The sequence below is a fragment of the Python bivittatus genome, unplaced genomic scaffold, assembly GCF_059951505.1.
Source record: "Python bivittatus isolate LINGU-HERP-01145 unplaced genomic scaffold, Pbiv_v1 ctg000340_np1212, whole genome shotgun sequence".
In the NCBI taxonomy this organism is placed as follows: Eukaryota; Metazoa; Chordata; class Lepidosauria; order Squamata; family Pythonidae; genus Python; species Python bivittatus.
In genome coordinates this window covers 9,911,908-9,938,210 of record NW_028277056.1, presented here as the reverse complement: position 1 = coordinate 9,938,210, position 26,303 = coordinate 9,911,908, and the positions used below count along the sequence as shown (strand labels likewise).

The window sequence follows — 26,303 nt, the reverse complement described above, 5'->3', positions numbered from 1 at the left end:
AAGGGTTCATGTAAAGCATGGAGGTGTTTTTTTTCCCCAGAGAAAACGCGCATGGAGCCATGCTACTCATTGGTTTATAACACATTTTTGCCTGCCATGGATGTTGCACTGCATGACGTCATTTCTTCGATCGTCTTAATGTACTAAGGCCAGCCAATGGTGGCTTATGAATTAACCACAATTAAACACATGGTGGTTGAATTTGATTTGAAGTCAGTTGCCATGTCATTCCATTCATGGCTTCTCCCACCACCACCATGTGCTTCCTGTTCTGATCGGGGCATCTACAGCAGAGTGGTCAAAAAGAGTTATGATGGCCGTGCAACTAAGGCCTTGACCCTTTTTAATGTGTGTTCTGTGAAATCCCCACCCCAAAATTTGTTAAATTTGTATCTGATGAGTTGAATGCTGAAAAAATCAACTAGCAAGGGTGTTTGTGGGAAATTTGCTTTAGCCATGCTGGGAAGTGGTTTCCAACAGTAAGTGTAGGTTTTGAATGCACTTACACAAGCCCATCTTCCTGGGCACTTATATGAAGAATTTCATCGTAGGGCGTCTTTGTACCATTATCTACAGAAAACCAAGCAGCTAACAAAGAGACCCATCATACAGGTCTATGATGGTAACCCAACTGTTAAACTTCCCCCATCTTTATCCTCTAAAGCAGCGTTTCTCAACCTTGGCAACTTTAAGATGCGTGGACTTCCGTGAGGAAAGTAAGTTTTTAGAGGTTTCAGATGAATGGGAGTGCCTTAACAAAACTGAAACTTAAAAGAATGTGCAGCACCCTTGAAGCTGGTGGGAATTAGGCTGGTTGTAAAAAGTTCTTATCGCAAACATCCCCAGTAGTAACTAGGGCATCTGTCTTGAGAGAGGAGGTATCCTTCCTGGCCTTTGGTGCCTCAAGTTGATTTGTTTCTTCTGCTCAGTAAGGCTATTGTTTTCCTTGTCGATAGTAGATAAGAAGGGCGGAAAGTAACTTGAGAATCTATTCCTTACTTATGTATGTCTGCATCATATGACTATGTGCGTATGCATCACTTTTCCCTTCCCCTTTTCTGAAAGCCATGAATATCAGAGCATCTCTTTTGGCTGTAGGGGAGGGTCTCCCGCTAACCCTTGGTGGGGTCCCCTCCAGTGCGCACTAATAGACACTATAGTGAAGCCTTGATTATTTTGCACTTGAGTCCTGATTTTGATTCCACACTTCAACTCCCAGAATTCCAAACATCTGACCGTTACTAAGCTGGACAAACACTGCTCTAAAAACTGACTCCCATTTAACTTCAGTCCAAACATGGCTTGGCAACTCTTCCCCCCCCCCCCCCCCCCATGATATCTTCCACGCAGCTGCACCGGACGGCACGAAGCATTTTCCCCTTTAATCCAAGGACGCCCCCCCAGGACACCATTATTACCCTCCCCCAAGGAAATCTGGGTTTTGGCAACGATTAGGAACAGAAGCGTGGCCAGGATGAGCAATTCAGACAGCTAATTTTATAGACAGCTTTCTGCCAGATCACTTCAACTCAGCAAAGGCCCTAAGGGCTTTTTGGTCTTGTTATTTCCCCCAAGATTTCAGAGGCACTTTTAACGCCGCTTCCTGCTTCGCAACCGCATGGCTTCTGATTCTTTCTCTTGCTCCTCTTCGTTTCCTACTGATAGTACCGTCAGCCGATGGCTCTTCGTCCCCCCACGGTTGCAAACTGTGAGAAACTGATTTGCAGGGCGGGCTGCCCCTCCGCGCGTCCCCAAGGGATCGGCTGAACCAGCGAGGATCCAAGAGAGCGCAACTCTCCAGCAGAAAGAACAGCCCGCTGAAATCCACCGGATCGATTCCGGGCAAACACGTGCAAACCCGACCTCCGTCCGAGCGAAACGTAAGGAGCCCCCCTCGCAGCGGGGAAGAACACGTGCGGCGGCCAGGGCGCGCGGGCAAGGCGCCGTGCCAACAGTCTCGCTGCCGGGGAAAGGAACAAACAACCCTAACCCTTCACACGTGACACGCGAGGGCGGGGCTAGCCGAGCCCCACTGTTCCGGTTACTGGTTACCGACGGGGGCGGACTGCGCGCCCGGCTCCTGGGAACGCGGCGTGCCCCTCTCCTGCTGCAGATCCGCCGCGATCGCCCCGCGCGGTGCCATGGCGCGCCCGACAGTCTGCCTCTCCTTGCTTCTGGCCGTCCTCCTGCGGCTCGGGCCGTGCTCGGCCGACACGCCGGCCAACTGCACCTTTGAAGACCTGGAAGGCACCTGGGTCCTCCAGGTGAGGAGCGGGCAGGGGGCCCTGAGCCGGCAGATCAATTGCTCCGACGTGGGTAAGTGGAGCGCTCCCGTCCAGCGTCTTTCTGGTCGCCGCCTTCTCGACGTGTTCCTTTCTCTTTTTCCTCCTTCTGTTCTTCAGGAAAAAAAAAAAAGAGAACTTTCCAACGGAAAACAAACACGCAAGTTAAACAGCCCCCAACCCATTTAACCTACCCAGCCGTCTTTGCCCTGTAATAATCAGTTCGAACCATCCAAGGCAGCCTCTCCCCACCGATTGCCTCCAAATTACAACTCCCATCGTCCCGAGTGAGTGTGAACATTGCTAGTTGGAAGCTGTACTAAATGCAGCTGGATGATCCCAGGCTGGGGCTTACCCAACATGCTAAACTAAGTTAAAATGAGATTGGGTTTTTTGCAGTTCAGCATGGTGGGAAGGTGAACCAGCCATCCCGTGACTCACAATACAGTTGATTGGTTTGGGCACTGTGGATTGTGCAAACAGAAGAACTGTTTTGATAATCTGACTTACGTGTTGTGCAAACATCTTTCTCCATTCCAACTCAGTTCGCTAATTCCCATTTTCTGCTCAAACGACAGTGGGGCACAAACTGAGAAATGTATTTTGGTGTCCAACCCAAACCTGTTGCATTCAAGAAATCCTTCTGGATGGGCCTCCCTTCAGCAGAGATCAAACTTGGAACATTTTTGTGGTTCCATGTTTGGGATGAAGGAAAGCTTGCGGGGATCTCCCAGTGATTTTGCAGGGCAAATATGGCAAAGCTATAAGTAGCCCGCCAACTCACACTGTTGCCAATATTCCAGTGGCGCCTATGCCACCGCCCACCCCTCCTTTTTCTATCACTTTTCTTTCCCCCCTCTCAACACTTGGCTTGTCAGTCTGTCACCAGAGCAAACCCTCCCTCATTCGCTGTCCAGACCAAACTGGTGTTACAGTGCTAGCACAGCCCACCCCCCAAATCAGCTGTCCATACAGCATGTGTGCATAAGGCAGAACAGTTGATAATGAGCAACACTACACAACCCAAGACTCAAGTAATTCAGCACACAGTTGACACTTCTTCCTTTTCTATTGTAGGTGATGGGATTAAAATATTTGCAAGGGATTTCCTGTTTCCCACCCCCAACTAAAATCATGGGGGGTAGGTTTTCTTGATCAGGTCAAAGCCCATCTAAAGTCCAAATTTGGGGTACATTCACAAGGAGGGGGTAATTGCTTTCCAGTATGTATTGTCAGATAAATTCAAGGTTAATAGCTGTGGTTTCTCTCTCATGTGTTGATGGTAGAACTGTACCTCATTAACCAGAAATTTGCAATGGCTTCTGCTTGGATGTCAAGGCCTCTTAAACTTCCTCTTCTCCCTCCCTGTTATTTTTTTCTTGGGTTTTTGTCTTCTTTTAGGACTTCTTCTCTGTTCTTGCCTGTTGCTTATTTGCAAAAATCTGATTCTCAGCCCCCTAAAAATAACAGTTATCTCTTATATCAAGAGAAATGCATAACCATCAATGCAAGCCAAGTTAGCTTTGTATTTTTGCAGGTTATTTTGTTCCAGAGTTGGGGAGGATGGGAGAAAGCAGTCCTTTGGGGAACATAAAAATAAATAGTATTTTCTTTTATTGCCACTATACTGACCTAAAAAAATAATTGGGATCAGCGGGGAGGGAAACATTTTAACTTTACGGAACTGACAATTGTTTTCCATATATTTCTCAACTCCTTGTGGTCTTCACCAATGCTCCTTTCTGTGAATGCATAGAAGAGATCATCATTTATGTATATGGAAGATTTTTGCTGGGGGTGGATGCAAAATACCTTCCCTTTCTCTGCTAACTTTTGTTTCTTGTTTCTATTAAGGAGAAAGATGCAACGGTGCAGAGCTTTGGGTTCAAAGTAAAAAAAATGTACTTCAATGCACACACAGAGCAGCTGTCTGTAACTCCTAAACCAAACAGGACTATTCGTGGGATTATGCTAAATTTGCAGGAGGCAACCATGTAATCCCAGGAAAAGATGCAGCTGCTTTAAGAGGTTGCAGACAGAAAATTAGAAAATGTCATCTGTCCCTCCTGATGTTGGGTGCTTAGTCAGACTTGCAAAAGAGAACAAAGAGGGGAAATGGTGGTTTTGTTTAGGAGCTGAACTGATTCATTTCATTTTTCTTTTTAAACATTTTTGTTGATTCATGATCACATGCCCTTTAACCAAAGATCTGACCTGTGGAATTACCCTACCCTTAGAGGCCTTCCCATGGTACTGCCAGCAAGCTGTGGCATAAAAGAAAAAAATTAAGTTCTACTTTTCATCCTGTACCTTTAAGCAACAGAATCAGAAATAACTTTTGAGATTGTCTCGTGCCTGAAACTTATTAGGTCAGCCAGAATTCCAGTCACATGAATCTTTTTTTTTTTTTAAAGGAAATGTAAGCAGATTTCTGTGCTTAATGTTTCCTTGCTCTCTCTCTATATATCCTCTTCTGAAGAATACTCAGCAAATGCTGGTACTTTAGGGTCAATTCAAGCTTTTTTCCAAAGCCTAAGAGTTATCCAAATACTGCCATACCATCCATATATACATATAGTTGGGGGTGGGGGGTCCCAAGCAAAGCTCTTTTTGTAACCTAATGTTGTAAGATCAAACAATTCTAATATTTCTGAACTGTTTTGACACTTGTATTATTACAACTCCTGATGCTGCCATAATTTGGGGGGAAACTTTTGCTTAATCTCTGTACTTCAGTTGTTAAATCCCAATATTTTTCAACCATAAATAGTTAGTGCTGCTTACACACAGTCTACCAGATATTTATGATTGGATGTGATACTTTTGATTATTGAATCCTTCCCAAGGTTTTAAGATAGCTAAAGATAACGCTGTAATGTGCAAGTAATGCACCGTTTTGTAATTGATGAGTTGAGATCCTGTCTGTTCCTGTGGTATCCAAATGCTTTTCCAGGCACCAGCCATTCTTGGTACCACTAAGGGTTTCTTTTTCCATATTTGCTTGATCTCTATTTGAAGGTCTTTAGATTTCCTCATTTTTTTCTAGTTCTTTCTCATTCACCCTTCTGTCTCCAGCTACTGCAATGTCAATTATCTATACTTGTTCTTTGTAACTATGGGCATGTCTGACTTACTATGGGCTAATTATTAGTTGTTTATAGTATTATAATAATTAATGTTATTAGTATTATTGTTTGTACTTTAGGCCAAATGTCTTACTTTGAGGGCAAATATAGTAATCCAGAAGTTTTACTCTATTTTACTCTGTTTTGTTTTGTTTTACTCTGAACTAAAATGATAGTGTGCATATTTTAATTTCCTTTTTGACTTCGACTTTCTTGCATTCTTTTCTTTATCTGAAGTCCTTCTGGAATCTTAACAAATGTGAGTATATTGGAGTTCTCTTCTCCATCTGACATTGCCTAAACATTATTTAGGCCTCAATCCTTTATTTGTTCACTGGAGAGTAACCCCTTTAACTCAAACATGCTTTTACATTTCTCATCAGGTGTAGAGGATTGTATTGCCAATGGTTTAAGTTAGTCTTTCTGGAAGGTAACACATTGAATATGAAGGTGCTGATACTTTAGAATAAAAAAATTAAACAAGTTCTTGGGATCAGAAACCAAATAATATTTAGAACTGTTTCTTAGTAGTAGTCCTTGAGTATTGTGCAATTAAAAGCAAAATGATAGTATAGAATATAAATATCAAAATATCTACCTTAAAATTTTAACACCAGTACAGAAAATGAAAGATACTGCTATAATGAAATTAATAGCTAGCATAGAGAACTACTTAGATCCTACCATAAATACAGAGGAATGTATTATTGATGTTTATTGCAGTTTTTATTTGTTTTAAATTATTATTTTAAATAGGAGTAATGGTAAGGCCCAGCTAGTAGCCACATTTAATTGACCTGGTTGATCTTGAAAAAGCTAAGCAGGGTGGCTAGATTAGTACTTGGATGAGAGAGTACCAGGAAATTCCAGATTTTAGTCTAGAAAACAATCTCGATCTAGATTGTTGAGCCCAAAAGAAAAGAATATCTGTAGCTCAGGGTGGCTGTACTAGGAATTCTGGGACTTGACATCCACATAACTGGAAATTGCCCGTTGGGAGATACTACTTAGAAGTACAGTGCCAGGCCAAGCAGCAAACTCTGCACTCACTTGCACTGATGATGTTACCTAGTTGGGCAATGAAACAACCAAGCTCAGGGAGCATCAAGAACTGCATCAACTTGAGCAGTTGAACTCAACTAGAATGAGACTTTATCTTTTTGAATCTTTTTAAACAGTTGAACGAGGCTTTATCTGTTTTAGGGCTTAAAAAAAAGAAAAAACGTTAGTGGCATAATCTTTTTTTGAACAATCTTCTTTATAGACTGTAGGCATCATTTAAAGTAATTCTGCAGTATAAACATAACTGAGAAGAAACATCAGACGCAGAAGGAAGTGAAATGAACAAGGGAAACATTTGATACAAGGTCAACCCAATGCAGGACTGTTCAGAACATTAAACTAGCCAAGATAAACAGCAAAAGATAAACCCACAAACCCACCAAAAACATTAAGATAAAAGATTCAAATATGTTTCAATAGATACCATATACCATAGTTTCTAATTTTCAATAGATACCATATACCATACTTTGCTTAACCATATGATCAAGTTATGGTGTAGGATCTAATTTCAGTCACTGAGTTATTGCCAGTTTAGCTACTACCAGCAGGGCAATTAATATATATTTTGATATAGTTCTTAACCTGGGCCTCAAACAGATTGACAACAAATTCTTTGGGGACTCTTAAAGGGCCAAAAAATATTCAAAATTGGTAAGAGGGATTTATATGTTTACTTATTTATTCAGACGTTTAAAGTCTACTTTTTTATCAGTTGATCTCAGGTCTGAATACTACTCAGGTCAGCTAAAAATAAGGCCAGATAAAAACAGCTAGTCTTTTTTAAAAATTATTATTGGATGTTAAGGAATATGTAATTAACATGGTTAGTGCCGCGACAGCTCTTCATCTTCTGAAGAGTTACTGAAAACTCTCTTTGCTGCTTCTTTTAGGTCCCGTGGAGAAAAAAATAACTGTTCATCTTCAGAAACTTGACATCGCTGAGGACGATCAAGGGAATTACGGCTTTTTCACCATCATTTACAACCAAGGCTTTGAAATTGTCTTGAATAACTACAAGTGGTTTGCATTTTTTAAGGTAAATGAGGGCTCCCCCAGTCCATACAGACTCTCTATGCCATTCAGCCCAGAATATATTGGCATTAAAATGTAACTCCAGAACTCAAATCTTTCTGAGTGGAGCTGGTAAAAATCGTTTTATGTTTTCCCCCTGGCTGTGTAATACAACCGATAGCTACATCTCCCGTTTGAAGAGCAAGCAGAGGAGCAATCAATACTTAACCCTTTTAAAATACAGAATTGTATTAAAAATTGAGGGAAGGCAATCAAGCACAACGTGTGACAATTTGCCATTGAGGGTATTTCAGGGCAAACTTCATTGGCCAGTAATGAGCATAATAAAGTGCATGGGGAAAATTGTCCTCTGTGTTATAAGTCTGGAATGGGGATTTCTATGCTTAAAATCAGAAACTCTCTGAGCTTGACTATATTAGATTACATAAGCATTAAAGTATTGGCAAAACTACTGTTCTTGAGCTTGGAGGGAGCCTGAAGAGGGAAAGCATGTGTCTTGCAAGGCTTGTGGGCCTGGCATTGTAGTTCTAAGCAGTTATCTCCCAACAGGCAGCTTCCAGATATGTGGATGTCAACTCCCAGAATTCCTAGTACAGCCATTACTGAGAATTCTGGCAGTTGAAGTCCAGACATCTTGAAGTTGCCTGGCTTGAGAAAGACTCTTCCAAGGGGAGGTGTGTTGAAGTCCTTTTCAGCTAGCATCAACCCACCGAGTGATAGTTTTACACTCGTGCTACTGTGTGCTAAATTGTGCTACTTCAGATTCCCTCTGGAATTCTTTCTAACCCAAAGGAGAAACAGCAAGTCTGGAAGGAGAATAGCCAAAAGTCTGTTGACTTGAAAGGGCAGAAGGAAAAGATCTAGGATTCAGACCCTGAGACTGATGTATCTGAATTCCTGTGTTCTGCATTAAGCAGGTCTTCTGCATACATATGAATTCTTTCTTGCCTACAGTAAAGCAACTTATTCAGCTATGTTGAGTCTGTGAAGCTTCTGCTGTTCTCCTATTCCTGAATCAAACTGAGTTTCTGGAGGGCCAAGATTTATCCCTATGCCTGGGGTGAAGTCTATCACTACCAAGGAGTTTAAGCTGCTTTAAGCTTGATTTTCACAGAAAATTACCCAGAATTAATATATCAGCTGGATTCAACAATGTATTAATGATGTTTTTTAAACATACATCATGATTGGATTTACAGAATGCACTAAAGCAAATCCAAACCATGGTTTGGCTTCATAGGATCAAATCATGGAGTAGGATAGTTATTATCATGAAGGATAGTTATTAAAGTCAAACTGATAAGGTGAAGCCTGGGATGAATATAACTTTAAATGTATACTATATTTAATTTACATATTCACATAGCTGTCCATTTAACCATCTAACCCTAATGTTCCATATTATAAGCTCTAGCCTGATGATTTTCTGTTTATGTTGGATTGCAACTCCTAGAATTCCCTTAAGAGGCTGGAAAATCTATCTAGTTCTATCTAGTTCAACATATCTGGAGGGCATCAGATTGGGGAATGTTGCTCTGTGCACTCTTTCTCCATTACCAGCACCCCAACTATAAAATTCACATTATACTCACTTAATGTTATACATGTTATCACACAGGTTGAGTGCTGTCCTGGTTGGTGAGCATATTTGGAAAGCTGACGGTGTCTTGGGCCCTTTCCCAAAATGGCTGCCCTGAGGACACTTGCACATTGCCAAAATGGCTGCCATAGTAAACAGGGCTAGTCCTGAAGCAGTTGTTTAGCAGAAGGCATACCAGTGAGATTGTGTCCCATCATCACTTCTAATTCTTCCCCTGCCTCAAGGCAAGGATACTTTAATCCATCCCAGGTTCTCCTTACAATTTTGCAGGGATAGGTGAGCAGATGCCCTAATAATGCAATAGGTTGCAGACCTTCACAATTTTTTATTTTCTAGGAACCCTTACAGGCCTCATCCCATGTAGGCCCAGAGGAATTACTGGAAGTAAAAGTGATGCCAAAGACTTACCACTTGTTTTCAGCATGCCAACTCCTTCCCCCTCTCCCTCTTTCCATTTACAGAACCAGTTTTGGCAGGGAGCTTTGTAGGCATCTTGGTGCCTATGCTCTGGGTGGTCTCTTGTGACCATTCCAGAATGAATTACAAGAATTTAGCATCCATGCAGTGTTCTCCTAGTGGGTGGCCAGTTGAAGTTATGTGATCTTGACTGTGTATTTCAGATTGCAGCTGCTGAAACATAATGAACAACAGAAGTAGATCCTTCACTTGATTTGTGACTAGAAGCTGATGCCCCTTGCAGCTTTTACTATTGTATTGTTATCTATCATCTGTCCACTGACAACCTAATTATCATTTGTGGTTAATTTGTTGACTAGTGTACCATGGTGTTGATAAGCAAGCTGTTACGTAGGTCAATAGTGGGAGATTAATTTATTGCTCAATAGCAGGGGAGGAAGAGGTCTTTAGAACACCCCCCCCCCATGGGTAAGCTTGAGAATTCCCTCTATTTTAAGCTAGGAGTAGGTTATTATGACTCTGCATATTAGAGAGATTGTAAATCCACCGGTTTGGAAGTAATGGTTAGAGATGCTGTATTAGAAGCATGGAGACCCAAATTTTCATCCTCCTTTAGGCATGAAAACCAGCTGGGTGACTTCAGGCCAGTCACTCTCTCTTACAGTTAGATAAAAAACATCCCAAAAGAAACCAAACCACTTCTGAAGATGTTGCCAAGAAAACTGCATGGACCTGTCCATGTATTTACTTGGAGTCAAGATTGACTTGAAGAACCCTAACAACTCCACTAACAAATCCATCTGAATCCACAAGTAATTTGGGGCTTGCGTTAGTAAGCAGCTTGAATGCATTGTGTCAAAACACACTCAAGGTTTCTGAAACTGGTTTGTCTTCCATTAAACATCCTCCTTGGGGGGGCCAAGAAAATAGATGTTTACTGCAGCCATTTTGCCATCTTATATCTACAGTTTTTTCTAGATACTGTGGTTTATAGGAAGAGAAGCAAACAATTCTTGGAGTTAGCAGTCTCCAGTGCAAAGATCTTGTTTAAAGGTCCTTCCTTGCTTCAGAAGTATTTGGATGGGTGTGGAATGTGATTTTAATCAAGAGCACTTGACAACTATTGCAGAGTCATGTGATAAAGCCAGACACACTGAAAATACAGCCTCCCCTTGTCCAAAGGTTGTAGCTGCTTTATGATGTCACCGTGCAGTAGGCAGTGTACTGATCAAACATTTGAGATTTGTCTCATGAGGTCTTGCAAGCTACACATTTTAGGCTTGGCCTCGCGTCTGTTTCACAAATGGTAGATGAAGTCACAATGTATATTTCTTGCCTGTTCTGCTGTAGGACACAGGTGGAGCTGGAAGGGCTGGATGCTCCTTTGTGCAAAAGACTCACCGTGTAGAAACCTGGAATGTTGGGAGAAAATTTGGGCAGAGCAATTCTCCCTGTTCTTTTCTTAAATAACATATACTCAAAAATATGAATAGTGTTTTGTCCATTGAAACACATTAGTGCTAATAACCCAGGACAACAGAAAGCACAGTTTATTGTCTGCCGTTGACTAAAAGACCAAGGACTCTTGGAGATAACATCCCTAGCTTTCCAAGAACTTTGTGGCAGATGGAGAGACCAGCTAGTTGCTCCATGTTTCTTTTCCTTATCCTTCTAATTTTTTTTTCTTTCCCCATTGTATCATCATTTTGTTACATTTGTAAATCAGGCCTGCCTTATTTTTAAACTAGTTACAGGGTGCTTAGAAAAGTTTGGGTCCTCTCCTTCAGGTTTCAGATGCTATTTAGGTAATCCATACAGCATAACCCAGACCCAGGACAGTGATATTAGGTATTCTGAGGAATAACTAAAGCTTTGTGGAAATGCCAAATACATTTAGGAAGAGATGCTAGTAGAGTTGGGGTGCTGCAGAGGTTAGAAAGGAATTCTAAACAAGGCGCACTCTATATTGCAAGATTTTGTAGCAGATTCTGTTTGTATTGGTACAAAGCAACAGTGATTATGGCATCATACTTTATAACTGAATGAGTACCTTTTATATTGTTATGCTAACTTCTACTTCTAAATTGGTTATAGCAGATGGTAGCACCTAGCCAAACTTGGTTAATATCAGAAAGAAGCACAGCAGAGTTGGGCCTTGGTATTACATAGAGAGGAGGAGAGTACAAGGACATCCAAGGTCTCTAGCTTATATTGGGAAATTGTGTGTTGAGGGGAAATACAAGAAGGCAGTGGCAAATTCCTTCTGAATTGTTGCCCAAGAAATAGCATGAACGTGTCCACGAAACCACCAGAAATTGAGTATGACTCAGAGGAGTCTCTTCTATCGCTGAAACGTCTTAACTCCTGCCTTGCTCAATCCCCAAACAGAAAAGCAATTCTGAATTTCTCCCTACCATGACTGGTGCATGCTTGCAGAAGCTGCTAAGGACCAACACTTTTCAGAAGAAAAGCCTAGTTATTTTCTATAAAGCAGTTTCCTTTATAATGAAAAATGTATGTACTGTATAGTGTGAGCCTGGAAGAAGTTGTAGCTTTTGAAATGATCAAAGAACTTGGAAGTCTATCAAGATGGAATCTCTCAGAATTTTGGGAAGGTTTCAGTTCATTCTAATTTCTCTCCATCCACTCCCTATCACATGTAGAGTGACCTAGCACACCTTGGTTATTATTTCAGGGAAAGCATATTTTCTATGTTGTTTATTCTGGATTCATCTCAATATTTGGTGGTAAGAAGCTGAGGTTTAATATTCTTACCTTCATTTCATATTCTTAATTTCAACTAGTTTTTTTTTTAAGAAAAGGTAAATCCAAGAGATGTTTTATTGTTTCAGTCAAAACAATAAAAATATATACCAAATACATAGCACAGTATAAAAAAATATGCTCCCGTACCATCAAATTATCCATAACAAGCCAGTTACAAGAATTGGAAAATCTCAAATGCGCCATTTCGTAGACAGGATTCCATGTCCTATTGCTACGCTTGCCTGGTGGTGATTATATACTAGTGCACTGTTGATGTTAAGGATGCAAATTTTAAGATTTAAGAGAGATAGCCAGTGGATTAACCGTTAACTTACAGAATTGGTACCCATGCAGTATTAACCACTTTTAATCAGTCATCACAAGACTGATTTTTTAGAAGATACAGAATAGTTCTCTCTCTCTTTTTCTCACTCACTCACTCTTACATGCACACACACTTGACATACTTTAATAGCAGTGAAGAATTACCTAAATAGAGAACAACGGAGAAGGCCAGGTTCCACTATCTTAGCTTTCTGCAAAGGCAGAATCACTGCACTTTCAGTATTTTCACTTGCCTACTTGGATGAGAGTCCAAAGAATGTAGGGGAGGATTGGATAGTCAGATAGTATCCCTAAAGAAGACAATAGCAATGAATACCCCTATGCAATGCCAGGAATCTAGCCCAACCTTTTCCTTTTAATACTATCAAAGGCAAAGCATCACATCTGGCAAAAAGATACTACTAGATAGCCACTGTCTTTAGCTAGCATAATGTGAAATATCTGCAGATGGCTTCAATCTGCTTTTCACACCCATTAGTAGAGAAGAATTGGTATTAGCGCTTAGATTTGAATCGCAAATTGGAATCCCGTACATGCTGTTTAATCACTTTCCTTGACCCTCTTCTTGACCAAGGGAAATTCCATTTTCCTTAGAGAGCCCATAGAAGTGAAGCTTATCTGACAAAATTCTGTCCCAGACAGACCTGGAATTATCAGCTAGGATTAACAGAGTTAGATGGGTCAGGGGAGAAATCAATTTAGACTAGAGATCAAACAGATAAAGCCAAACCTAAGCCTTTATTGAATCCAGTTTCTGAGTGTAATAGAGCATTTGGTGCAAACCTAGGTATAACTGAAATTGATGGAAGAAATCTAGTCTGGACATCCTTGAATGGACCATTATCTTTAGGTATATAAATTTGAGCACTGTATTAACTGCATTATTACCTCTCCTCCAAAAGCTTTAAGAGCTGTAGGGATATAATAATCACCTTCCAACTTGAAATACCTGTGAACAGCAACAGCATTTCTCAAGGCATTTTCAGCTAAATAATTGATACATGCTCTCCGTGGTGTTGAAGGTTGAATAACATCCCCGAGTTATTTATAGAACCTCACTTGTTCAATCTGATTGTTAGGTGGAGGATGTTAAAACTATAAGATCATTCAGAGAAATCCAATTCAACTTTGGAAGATCTAAATGTTTGATTTAAAGGGCTGACTTATGGGGTACAGGTACATGTTTGCTAAACTAGGGGCTGGCTGTGGTGAAGGGAGAACACTAACCTCCTTTTGAGTAAACCACAACAGCAGAGAATGAGTGTCTGCAGGCTCAGGGACTACAGGAGGTCTGGCTAGAAAATATACCTTCCTGGTTAGTTGAGGATTTAGCATGCCTAATCATGACATTTCTACCCTTAGCTAACCAAAAGATTGTAGCTATGATTTGTAGTAAGTTTATTTAATGTATGTTCTCTGGTTAGGTGAAAATGTAAGTAGTACAGTATGTGCCCCATCTTAGACAATATGCTAAGCCCTAAACTAGCCACTGATGGGAGCCACGTTGTTCATCAGAAATAGCATGTCATGTAAAATGTGCACCCATAATATCAAAGATAGCTGTCTGCAAGGTGCATTTTCTTTGCCCTGTTCAAGGGATTGATGTTATCAGCTTATAAAAGAACAAGATTTGTTCAATGAGCTGTTCTTTCTTTTTCTGCCTTGAACAGTCTCTCCCAGGCTGTCCCATCTCTGTCTTCAGGCCTTTACTTTTCTAGATTACGGAGCTGAAGGACAGACTCGTTCTTTGCTTGTTGGTGCATCCTTTTGGGGTCCATCTGTCCTGCATCTTTAGCAAGATTGAACAGAGGTGTGAATAGTTATGGCAATTCCTAAATCTGATCCGTTGTGTCTGCACAGTAAACTTAAATTGCCATCCTCTGGTACATAATGTGGAAGAAGATAGTGTTCTGAAATCTTTGCACAGAAACTTGATTGATTGCTACCTAAGTTTCTGTGGATGACAAATACATTTCTACTGAGAGCTAGAATTTCTATCACTGATCTAACCAGAATGACTATTCATGGCTTAAATCCCATCCTTATCTTATTTGTAGGGCCCACAATTTTAAACTATAAGGTGCGAAATGGTTGAAAAGTATGAGTGACTGCAGGTCCTTCCTTTTGTGCCTGCTAAAAGGAATTTACAATATCTGTAGGGTATCCAGGTCTGGGGTCATATCCTTTATGTTGCCACTCCATTTGGATAATCAGGTATTACCCTAATGCACCCAGGGTTGTCCCTTTCCAGCCATTGACATCTCAGGCTTATTTTACCAAGTCTGCCTGGTAGACATTCCTCCACATGTTTCAAATTTTATTTTGAGGATCTGTGGCCTTCCCCCAAAATACGGATTTCAATTCCCAGAATTCTGTGCAGTAGTCATGTTGGCTAGTGATTCTGGGCGTTGAAGTTCACACAGTTGACAGTGGCTAGATTGTGGAAGGCCAGTCATGGATTTTGCTTTTATGACTCCGGTTTTAAAATAATTAGGTATGGACTATGCTTTCCATTTAGTAGATAGATTAGAGAGCCATCTAATTTTGCAGTCTCACCCAAATCAGATAACTGGATGCCACTGAGAAAACTATTGGAGAAGCCTGTTGCTCCAAATGAAACCACATCATTCTGTTTCCCTCATTTATTAGAGCTGTAGTTCAGTAGCATGTGGACAACCACTGTTGTCTACTGCTTGAGGACCATAACCCATCCTCTTCAAACTTCCTTGAGGGCACTAGCCTGGCTTCTTTCAACTTGGCCTACGCATCGTTGCCATCATTAGCCATGGCAGCTGGGGATGATGGAAACAAGTAGCAAGAGAGATTGGGAACATTGCAAAGCTTCCCCCTTCACTGCTGTTTCTGCATCAGTAGCATTCATTGACTCTATAAAAAACCTCACATTCATGCCAATGTGATTAATCACCATGGAACAGCCTACTCGCCATGAGTGTAACTACTATGTCTTGGGGCAGTGAATTTCATGAATTATACATTGCGTGAAGATATAATGCTACTGAACTGCATCTATTTCTGTTCACTTGATTGGTCAAACTAGTCTTAAGCTCTTGGAGCGGGTGGGGAGATAGAAATCTATAAAATAAATAAAAAATACATATAAGAGAAAAATGAAAAGAAAAAAAAAGCTGTCTGCTTTCTTCATAGTCATGCATAATTATCCAAACTGCTATTACGTTTCAGCCTTTAGTTACTAGCTGCTATGATTTATCCACTTGCACCCTGCGTGAGAAAATGGCTCAGTGGCCCATTAAATGTCTGCAATGAGCAGATTTTGTCACTGTTCATTGACAACTGAGTCAGTAGCTGGGTTCATATATCTCACTCATTTGGTTTGGTTTTGGCAGTCCTCTTGGGGAGAGGTTATATATCAAAAAGCACAACTCTCAGAAGGTCAAGTTGACCTTAGGAGCTGCTCTCTTAAAAGTAGGTGGCACAGGGAAGGGTTCAGATTGCAAACCCCTGCTTTAGATGAACCAGATGTGAGAAATGTACCTGTTTTGCCCCAAACACCTTGCGTCTTTCATTTGACTTCCTGCACCTAAAATTGATTGCCCATTTGTGTTCATGACTGTACCCAACCAGGTCACAGCTGATTAAATCCTAAAATCCCCTTGTCCTTAGCCAAGCCTAGGTGCTACCTGATCCAAAGAGATCCCAGAGTGTTTTACAGAGATCAGATATCCAGAGAATCCTCCATTGGAAAAATCTATCCAAATGGTATTGACAGGCCACTTTCCCTTAAATTCTCAGAGCAGAGAGATACAGATGTTACATTAGGTCATGCCCCTGTGTCCATTGGAAAGATGTGGTCACTGTTTCTCATCATTTCTTACTGTTTCTTTCCATTTCTTATCATTGCTAACCATCTCATCATTTCCTGCCATCAGCATCTGGTTTGAACTGAAAGTATCTTCATTTTCATTTCTACTGTAACACACGTTAATTCTCTTGTTATGAAACAATAAATCTATTTTGTCCTGTAAGAAACCCTAGAATAGTATGAGTTAAACTGCCAGTTAAATGGGATTCAGATACAGTTCTCATAAGAACAGAACAGCCACCTCCAATGTGTTCCTGTGATTGACCTGGCTATGAGGAGAAGCTGGGTTAAGGTGCCTGTTTCTTCACTCATGGAGAAGATAGAAAGCCACCTTGCAAAAGATTGGATTGTTGGCTCATTTAGCTCAGTGTGGTTTTTCTAAGCCTGTATTCCCTAATGTGATGATTTCCCATAGGGGATTCGAATAGTGTGACAGCCAGCACCCATGAGAATCAGTGTGGTATAGTGGTTAAAGTGTTGGATTAGAAGTGGAGAGACGCAAGTTCAAATCCACTCTGTAGATAATAAAGATGACCTTGATGGAGACAAGCCAGATCCATTTCCAGAACTACAAGGGGAAAAGCGCGACTCAAGCCCAAAACAACCTGAGGAAAGAAGGAAATGGTTCAGACACTACCTTAGTTTCACAGGTGTATGGGGCAGGGGAGGAGTATAGCAACATCAGACTTGCAAAATTCTGTCACCATAGCCAATATAATAAAGTAGTTTTAACCTTCTTGTTACTTTCTTGGTCTGGTCTACCTGGTGGAACTGACTCTCAGCCATGGACTCTCACTGGACAACTTTAGGCTAGTCACTGTCTTAGAGCTCAACTTAAGTACGATGTCTTGAGCTCATGAATGAAAGATATACATTTAGTAAATATGAATAAATGTGGGAGGGCACCATTTTGTGAAACTCTGGGTGTTTGATAACCAGTAGTGCTTTTTCAGGATTTCACAGGGGTTGAACCCAGAATCTTTTGCACACGACGCCTCAGTGCAATTGCTGGTATTCTGTTTAAAATCTGATCTACCTTTTTTTCTCCTCCCTCTTTAGTATAAAAAAGATGGCTCTACTGTAACAAGTTACTGCAACGAGACTCTACCAGGCTGGGTGCATGATGTCCTGGGCCGTAACTGGGCATGTTTTACTGGATACAAGGTCTCCTCTTCAGGTTCCGAAGTTCACGTACATCAGCTGCCTCCTTGGAAAAGCTCTAGAATGTGAGTCTTGCTTAGCAAAATAGCACAAAAGGCATGCCCTGTTGTAATTCAGAAGATTGCAGTCTATTCAGCTGGTTTTCCTTCAGGCCACTATGGTAACAGCGATTTTTGCATTTTGGTTAAGTGTCTCCTCAGCAGACAGTCCCCTTCTATAATATGTCAATTTTTTTAGGAGACCAGATCAGATACCGTTCAAGGGGCATTATTCAGCACAGCTCAACATCCACATTTGTTGGGTGATCTTCTTGAGAAGAACTTATCTTCTTGAGAAGAAGATATGGCAGACCCTGTAAGGATCACAGTAAAAGGGGAAAATGTGACAGAATTCTTGTTCATTGGTTTTTGCTTTCATTTAGTTATCAAATTTATATACTGCTGAATCGTCAATAATCACAACAGCTTATAACGTGCTAAAGTGCAATAAAAACATCTCAATAGAAGAAAATATTCAAAATGCAACACTTTACAATAAGAGTAATGTAATAGAAAATAGATGTTCAAGTAGCAATAATCACAATCATTCCCCCAAGGCTCCCTGAAAAAGCTCCATCTTTAAAAGCTTCCAGATGGTCATCAGAGAAGGTGCCAGTCTAATTTCTAGAGGGAGACTCTGGCCTCAGATCAACTTACTTCATGAATGACAAACGGCTTCTTCTGGGAGAACCTCCTCGGACAGACCAAGGTCCTATAAGTACTTGAATGCCAATCCATATAGGGCTTTATCAATCAAAACTAGGGTCTAAGAATCTGTTGGCAAACAAGGCAGGGACTGCAAAATAGATGTAAGATGTTCATACCTATTAAAAGCGGTGAGCAAGTGGGCTGCTGCATTTTAAATTAACTGCAGTTTCTGAATGTTCTTCAAAGGCAGCCCCACATAGAGGGCATTGCAGGAATCTAACTGTGTGTGTAAGGGCATGAATCACTGTAGCCAGGGCCTTCTGCTGCAGGAAAAGCAATAACGGGTGCCTCAGATGAAACTGGTTAAAGGTCCCCTTGGCCACACATTCACCTGCCCATCTAGCAGTAGCCAGGAGAGCCCCAAGTCACAGATCTGCTCCATCAAGGACAGTGCCACCACGCCTTCAAGAGCCAGTAGTGGAGCTGGCAAAAACCATGATGAATAGTCAGTAAGTCCATCTTGCTTATTTTTGTTTTAGCCTATTTCACCCATCCAGATCCCAACAGCTTCCAGCACCAAGACAAGACTTAGACAGCAAGATTATTCTGCCCCAGAGAAAAATGAGTTTCCCAAGCTCCATACCTGAGACCCCCATCAAAATCTCTCATGAGGACAGTATCCTGGTTCATCCAGTGACTGAATGCACATGGCACACTATTGTTGGCTTAACATTAGCCAAAGAAACGCACCCAACTAATGTGCCCCAGACAGCACAACATATAATAGTGAACTCCATCAGTATGTCTGCCTGGTTATGTTTTAGAGAAGTTTGGGGGCTGAATTTTGGTGTAGTTAGGTTGTAATTGTAAAAACTGGGCTTTAGTTAAGTAATTTGCAACCCTTTCACTCCAGAGTTCAACAGAAGCCCCACGTGACCAGCTACGACTTTGTGAAAGCCATCAATGCTGTTCAGAAATCATGGAGAGCAACTGCCTACAAGGAATACGACAGGCTTGCTTTAGAAGATCTCACTCGGAGAGCTGGTGGGATAAGTTCCAAAGCTCCAAGGTAAAGACCCTAGTTTTGAAGGCATAAACCTAACTAGTGCTGCTTCCGGGATCTCATGCAATCAAACTTGGCTCTAATCAAAATGCTTCATGCAAGCTGTTAATTTTAAACCCTAAAGGGCCTAAAATAGTGTCTTCACCGCCCAGTGATGTCATCACATTGCCACCATTCCTATCCAGTCCTTGACCACTGGGGGGAGAAAATTAAATAGAACATCCTGGCTCTCAAAGATGTTCCTACAAAGAACATAATAGAGGAGGGCTATCTTTTTTATTGGACCTGAATAAAAAGATAAATTGTTAACAAATCCTTAATTCAAGTTGGGGCTGGGCAGATCCTCCTGTGCAGCATTTCTTTCTCTATAATGCAGGGGTATAGATTCTTTGCCCCCGTGGGCCACATAAAGCTCCCCCAAATCCAAAGGGTAGCCTTCACCATTCTATAAGGTGTGTTGGCCAACTGTAACTTCCTACATGACAAAGGAAAATGATTCAGTACATTTGATCCAATTTAATTTTTATTCTGGCCCCATCACTTCTTTTCCTGGCCATACCCATGACCTGCAGTGTGGCCTTGCATGCCACTCAAATTACAAGTGTATCCTGAGCCCCCCAACAATTTATGGTCATGCTGCAAAGGATCAGGTGGGCATCCACAATGGACTGTAGTCATCTGACCAAGAAAAGGGTCAGAATGGGCTTCTGCTCTCCTCTTAGCAATCAGAAGCTGAGAATGAGAACTCAGCTCTGAAGGCCCAGGGTCTCTACCTTTTCCACTTCATTCCCAGGAGATTTCTAAACCTGTTTGTTTCTTGTGCCATCCAAACCCACTTTTGTTTATTTGCTGTTTCAAACTCCAATGGGTACCATTGTACTAGGAATGAGATCTTTGTTTCTCATCTTTCACCATCTAGGATTAGAGCACTGAAGGATTAATCAGTCTAAGACACTGCATTATGTCATAGACCAATAGTTTCCAGAAAGAATGCCACAATGGTCTGTGATGCAAGTGCCAAAGTAAATGGCTGAATGCACATGAGATGGCCAAACCATGAGAACACTGAAACTTCACAAAATTTTGTACACTTCCAAGATGTTGGCCATTGTTTAAAAAAAAAAAGTGTTTTATTTAATTTGGGAATCTTGTGCTTATCAGTGAGTAGATTTAGGCAGAGAGATGTGTAATGGAGCCCATAGATACTTTATTATTGACTTCTGACTTATTTCGTGGTCTACAAAAGCTTCAGATGATGTTGGTGATGTAAACATCCAGATAAAAGAAAAGGTTGTGGACTGTGCATTTCTTCAAGAGCTACATCTTCTCTGGAGGAAAGAATGGGTGCGGCAAGCTTTGACCAATGCAGTTTTCTGCATTTTAGCCAGAGGCACTCAAGAACAACAACTTGGCATTAAGCAGGCAATGATAAACCTCACTCAGCACCAACTCATTAACCTCTGGTATTTTTTGCGCTTCAAACACCTACTTGGGCACATGTTAAGGTGGGAAAAAAATATCCCACGGGATGGAGACATTAGGTATAATTTCCGTTCCTTGGTCTCTGCAGCTAAACTCTACCCGTTGCCAAAGGCAATTTTATCGTGAACTGTTGAGCAATTGAAAATCATCACACTGTTTTAAGCACTCTACAATAACTTTAAAAGCGAACATTTGTGACCAGCATTACAGTCCTTGTTGGAAATGTGTTCAATTTTACTAAAGGCTTCTTACTTTAGCCCCTAAAATGAAGCATTTACTCAGGAGGGCAAAAGTACCAATATCTTTTTTTATATGTTTGCTGTGATTTTATTATACCCCTGCATATAACAAGACAGTTCCTGTGGGAGAACCTTGTGAAGAATTTTCCGCTACCTTTCTAACGTACGCTGGTAAGACCTCAGACAAAAGAACGTGAAGCTCGTAGCTATTAATTGTTCTATTTGCCAGATTTGAAATATGCCAGTGTACACATTCCTTTTATTTCTTGTAGACCAAAACCTGCCCCTCTGACCTCTGAAATAATCAAAGAGGCTTCCAGTCTGCCAGAATCCTGGGACTGGAGAAATGTGAATGGTGTGAATTACGTCAGCCCTGTACGAAACCAAGGTGGGTTCTGTCTTCCCAACCCTGCTGACTTAACTGTTTTGCAAAGCATAACTCTTATAAAAACCAATGTCCTTTTGTAGGCGTTGATTTAGTTCTGTAGTTTTACGTGCGTGCATGTGTGCGTGTTAGGAATCATTATTAGGCTCATGAAAAACCCTGGGAGTCCCTCATTGGCCCTTAGGAGGAGAAGGAGTTATACGTTTATTTGTGGCAGGGTTAGCCTGTCAACTGCAGAGACAATTCAGCTCCAAATAGCATATTTACCGTGTTGGAAGTAAGCACTAGTCTTGAGATAATGTTACTGATATTGTATTGACCAAGAAACAGATTGCCAGGTTTCCAATTCCTTTTTAACTTCCCCCTTTCGTACCTGTTGTCTGTCCCTTACCACATACTTGGACATACTATGAACATACTATGAAGTAATGGTATGTGGGACGAGACCCCGCCTAATTCCCCTATGAATGCATTCTCTTGAGAGCTGTGTTCAGCCCCATTCTCTCAGCCTCTCCAAAATCTGTAAAGCTGCACTTCTTTCAGCAAGTTTTGGTTGCTCAATGATTTCCTGCCAATTTTTAATTCAATTGAATTTTGATTTTAATTTGTGTTTCTAACATTTTCTATTCTGTTTTCATTTTTACATTTTTGTTACCTGCCTGGCGTAATCACCCAAGTAGAAAGGTGAGGTAAAAACATAAATGACCAATTAATAAATATTGGAGTGAATTGTAAGCATTATTCTAAATGCCTTGATTCATTCTGGAATTGTAGCCTATCAGAAACTTGGAACTTCAGTCTTGTGGACCCAGGCTGGTATCTGCTATCATTTTTACTTTCTCAAGAAATTGGCACTAAGCTGGGGAAATAGGAACCTATATTATTGCTTTTTTATGGCCCATGTTCAACAGACCCAAGGCCTGTTGAACATGGACCATAATAGAGCAATAATATAGGTTCCTATTTCCCCAGCCTAGTGCCAGTTTCTTGAAAGAACAGCTTATATTGCCTTTCTTGTCTGAGATGGTCAAGTGTCTTTGCCTTGCAGATTTAGAAGAACCCACCTTTTATGTACTCTGGCTTATGGGAAACACCAATAATGTAAACATATCAGTTCAGAGGTACATGGGAATGAAGACATCTGTTCCTGATCACAGTGACGCCAAAGTGACAAAACATGCCTTGTGATGACATGATGCAAATTCTCCCCTTTTGTACTTGCATTGTGATGTTCCCCAGAAGTACATGGAGTTTGTGTTGTGATGTATCTTTCAGCGGTTGCTCCCCTTCCCTTTCCCCCAACCAATGGATCCCTAGGCTTGGAAAAGGCGATACTTTATAAACAATCTTGCTCCCATTCCTACATTTTTCATTCTGGGTGTCAGGCAACAAGAAGCAGGTCTCTACTTTTACTGCAGAAGTGAGATGATTAAACTAAAATAGAATTTGTATAGGTGTAATTTTTGAGTGGGGAAAATGCATCTCCTCCTGGTTGTTCCCATCTTTTTCACACTAGGCAGTTTGGCTTTTTAATACCTCCCCAAGTCCTTGGTGTCCTTTCTTTTCTATTTGTGTGCAAGGTACTTGGAATAAGCCTCTGGTGAGAGAGAAGTACAATTAAACTGCCTTTGGCCAGCAGGAAGCTGCATTGTTCCACCACAACATTATGTCAGGTTTCAAAAGTTCTCGCTCAATTACCAGAAATTCCAGTAGCGAACGAGAAAAGGCTGAATAACCTTCTTCCACACAATGCAATCCTCTCTCCCTGTTTTGTTGCTAAGCAGCTGATAACAGCAGCATTTCAGGGCTTCTAAAAGGTTGGGATGTAAGGCAGGCTTCTTAGCAGTTAATGTAGTTACTTTATTTTTTAAGAAAATTTGGTGCCTACACAACGTTCAGAGTGTAGAGACAGAGAAAGGAGACTGTGATTTAGTTCGATTGAAGAGTCCTGAATGATTCTTCCTCCTCTTCTTTTCTCCACTCTCCCTTTTTCCCCCCTCTCTGCCAACAGCAACTCTTTCCCAACATGCAATTTGATCCTGGCTCACAGCTAGGGAGTTTCTGGTTACGAACAAGCTCAATGATTGGCTGACCTTATTCCTTCATTCTTGTCCACAGGCTCCTGCGGCAGCTGCTATGCATTTGCTTCAATGGGCATGCTGGAAGCCAGGATTCGTATCCTCACCAATAATTCTCAGGCTCCAACACTGAGCCCCCAGCAAGTTGTTTCTTGCAGTGAATACTCCCAAGGTAAAGTAGGGTGGGTGGCATCTGGGTTTTTGAATTCACCAAGGACTGAAGGGTAGGTAGAAGATGAGGGTAGGTTGTTCAATATGTGCACCCCAAAAGATATGCCCGCGCATCATGTTGGTAGAAAGATGGAGAAGGGAAACCTTCTAGCATGCAGTGACAATGCAGCTAGTGCATAGAACTGATAACTGAGTTGGCCATTGTGATGGGCATTGACATGAAGGCCATGCAGTATTTTGGATTCAGGTTGGAAGACAAGCTTCGGAACATGTGGAAGTACAAATGAGCACCTGCCTGCTACTCATTAAAGCAGCCATGTCTGTCTCCAGGATTGCACTGCAAGAGCTGTGTTCATAATCCTGCTTATTCTGAAGCATCTCTTCCACAATCAAATCTGAAGCCTTAGTCAGCATGGTGCTAAAGAACAACTGAAGGAACCAGAGGACAGGACTGGGAAGAAAAAACTAGGGGGTGATGACCTTGCACACTCTTATGGCCCTGTTGATCCAGTTTTTTCATTCTGAAAGATACTTGCTCTCTATTGTACTAGCCTTCGTAATAAGCCCTTTGAGACTTCTTCAAATTCCAGAGTTAATTTTCTGCACTTTTTTTTTTTCTTCTTTCCCTTTAGGTTGTGATGGTGGATTCCCTTATCTTATTGCTGGAAAATACACGCAGGATTTTGGCATAGTTGAAGAGGCATGCTTTCCTTATAAAGGCATGGATTCCCCCTGTATTTTTAAGAATGACTGTTACCATTACTACGCCTCCAACTACTATTATGTTGGTGGGTTTTATGGTGGGTGTAATGAAGCCTTCATGAAACTGGAGCTTATTAAGCATGGACCGATGGCTGTTGCTTTTGAAGTCTATAATGACTTCATGTACTACAAGGGGGGGATCTACCACCACACAGGTCTGATGGACCCTTTTAACCCTTTTGAACTGACTAATCATGCTGTTTTGCTTGTGGGTTATGGCAGAGATCCACATACTGGTGAGCACTTCTGGATTGTGAAGAACAGCTGGGGAACCTCTTGGGGCGAGGAAGGTTATTTTCGGATCCGGAGAGGCACTGATGAATGTGCTATAGAAAGCATAGCAGTGGCCTCTACACCTATACCTAGCATATAGCTGTGGAATTATTTCCAAAGACCTCTGCCCGGAGAGCAAGAGTGTCCATCCTAGAAGTGCAATGGATGATCATGTAATGATCTGTGGGAAAGACCTTGGGAGACTGGGCAAAGAGACGCTGCCAAGGGAACAGTCAGATAAGAGATAGCATAACCCGCAGCTATGGGGCAAGAGGCTCAGAAGGGACCCTCCCTAGTTTCTCAGGCTGTAAAGGTGACAAGGGGAGAGATGTACTTTCAGACTTGCAAGATTGATGTTGGTCTCACAGGGCAAACCAGATAGGAATCACAACCAGATGAGCTAATTCTACTTTATTGTAAAGCTACATTGACAGAATCTTGCAAGTCTGAAAGTACAGTCCTCCCCCAGGTCTCCTGTATAGCCCGAGAAACTAAGGAAGGTCTCTTCTGAACTTCTTGCCCAGTCTCCCAAGGTCTTTCCCACATACCATTGCAGATCATTACATATTTAGAAAATGTAATGGGTCCTTTCGCTGCCTAAAAAAGTGAACTTTAACAAAAACTTTCCAGACAAATTTGTTTTGCCATTTTTCAAAGGATGTTAAATGAGACCCATAATGGTTGGAAGAAAAGTTCAAAGAATTGGCCATGAAACATGTTGGTTGACTGTGGCTAACCATTCTGATTCAGTTTAGCTATTGCAGTAAGTTGTGGTGAAGGAAGCTTGACAATGGATTCATATTCTTAGCTTTCAAGCCAGAACTGGCAACTATGATTGGAAGCAAGTTTGCTAAGCACGATCTGTGTTATTTCAGTTTGGCATGATAGAATGACAGATCATGATTCAGACTGTTCTACTGTTATATCAGGAAAAGGTAGTGGTTAAAACAGACTTGAAGAATGGTAGTTTGGAATGGAAGTCCAACCATGGCCTGTTGTTTTCAACCATGGATAGTGCATCTTACATGGGCCAATGTCTTAGCCACACTAATCAGGTTTCTTAGGATAAAGTGGTGCAATCCCATACCTGAGCTTCATGGAAGAAAATGGTATGTTTTAATGTTTACAATCTAACTATGAATTCAATTACAGTGTATGATAACTCTGGATATTCAACGTATTATTCTCCCACACTTTTCTCTCCTCATCCAGCAGTCTTTTTTCCTTTGATTTTTGCCAGAAATATTTTTTTAAATCTGCAGTTGTATTTTTTTAATTGCTGTGCCTTACAAAAGAAATGAAGAAAATTGAATGTAGAAGAGAGTGCCTTACACGCAAAATGATTATACTGTGATTTCTTTTTTTTTTTAAAAAAGGGAAACAAACTACAACTATCTTTTTAACAAAATACCTGTGATGGCAACATTCATTTGATCCATGGTTTTAACAGTGCAGTCCAACCTTGTTTCCTTTTTTTGGTGATTTTCAGGTTTTTTATATGATTCTGAAATAAAGAAATGTTCCTCTGTT

The 26,303-nt window shown here is 41.1% G+C and overlaps 1 protein-coding gene across 1 annotated transcript; it reads left to right on the top strand.

Annotated features, from left to right (window-relative positions):
• The first annotated feature begins 1,918 nt into the window (after positions 1-1,918).
• On the top strand, positions 1,919-26,303 carry CTSC (cathepsin C). Its single transcript, XM_088140546.1, has 7 exons — positions 1,919-2,316; positions 7,363-7,508; positions 17,533-17,699; positions 19,234-19,389; positions 21,377-21,492; positions 23,608-23,739; positions 24,371-26,303. The coding sequence occupies exons 1-7, from the start codon at positions 2,142-2,144 to the stop codon at positions 24,871-24,873; spliced, it is 1,395 nt and encodes a 464-aa protein (XP_087996672.1). The 5' UTR covers positions 1,919-2,141; the 3' UTR covers positions 24,874-26,303.

Excerpts from the sequence above, each read along its gene's own strand:
- CTSC (XM_088140546.1), top strand. The coding sequence starts at position 2,142 with ATGGCGCGCCCGACAGTCTGCCTCTCCTTGCTTCTGGCCGTCCTCCTG. Across the intron at positions 2,317-7,362 it reads GATCAATTGCTCCGACGTGG|GTCCCGTGGAGAAAAAAATA; the intron begins GTAAGTGGAGCG and ends TGCTTCTTTTAG. Across the intron at positions 23,740-24,370 it reads TTGCAGTGAATACTCCCAAG|GTTGTGATGGTGGATTCCCT; the intron begins GTAAAGTAGGGT and ends CTTTCCCTTTAG.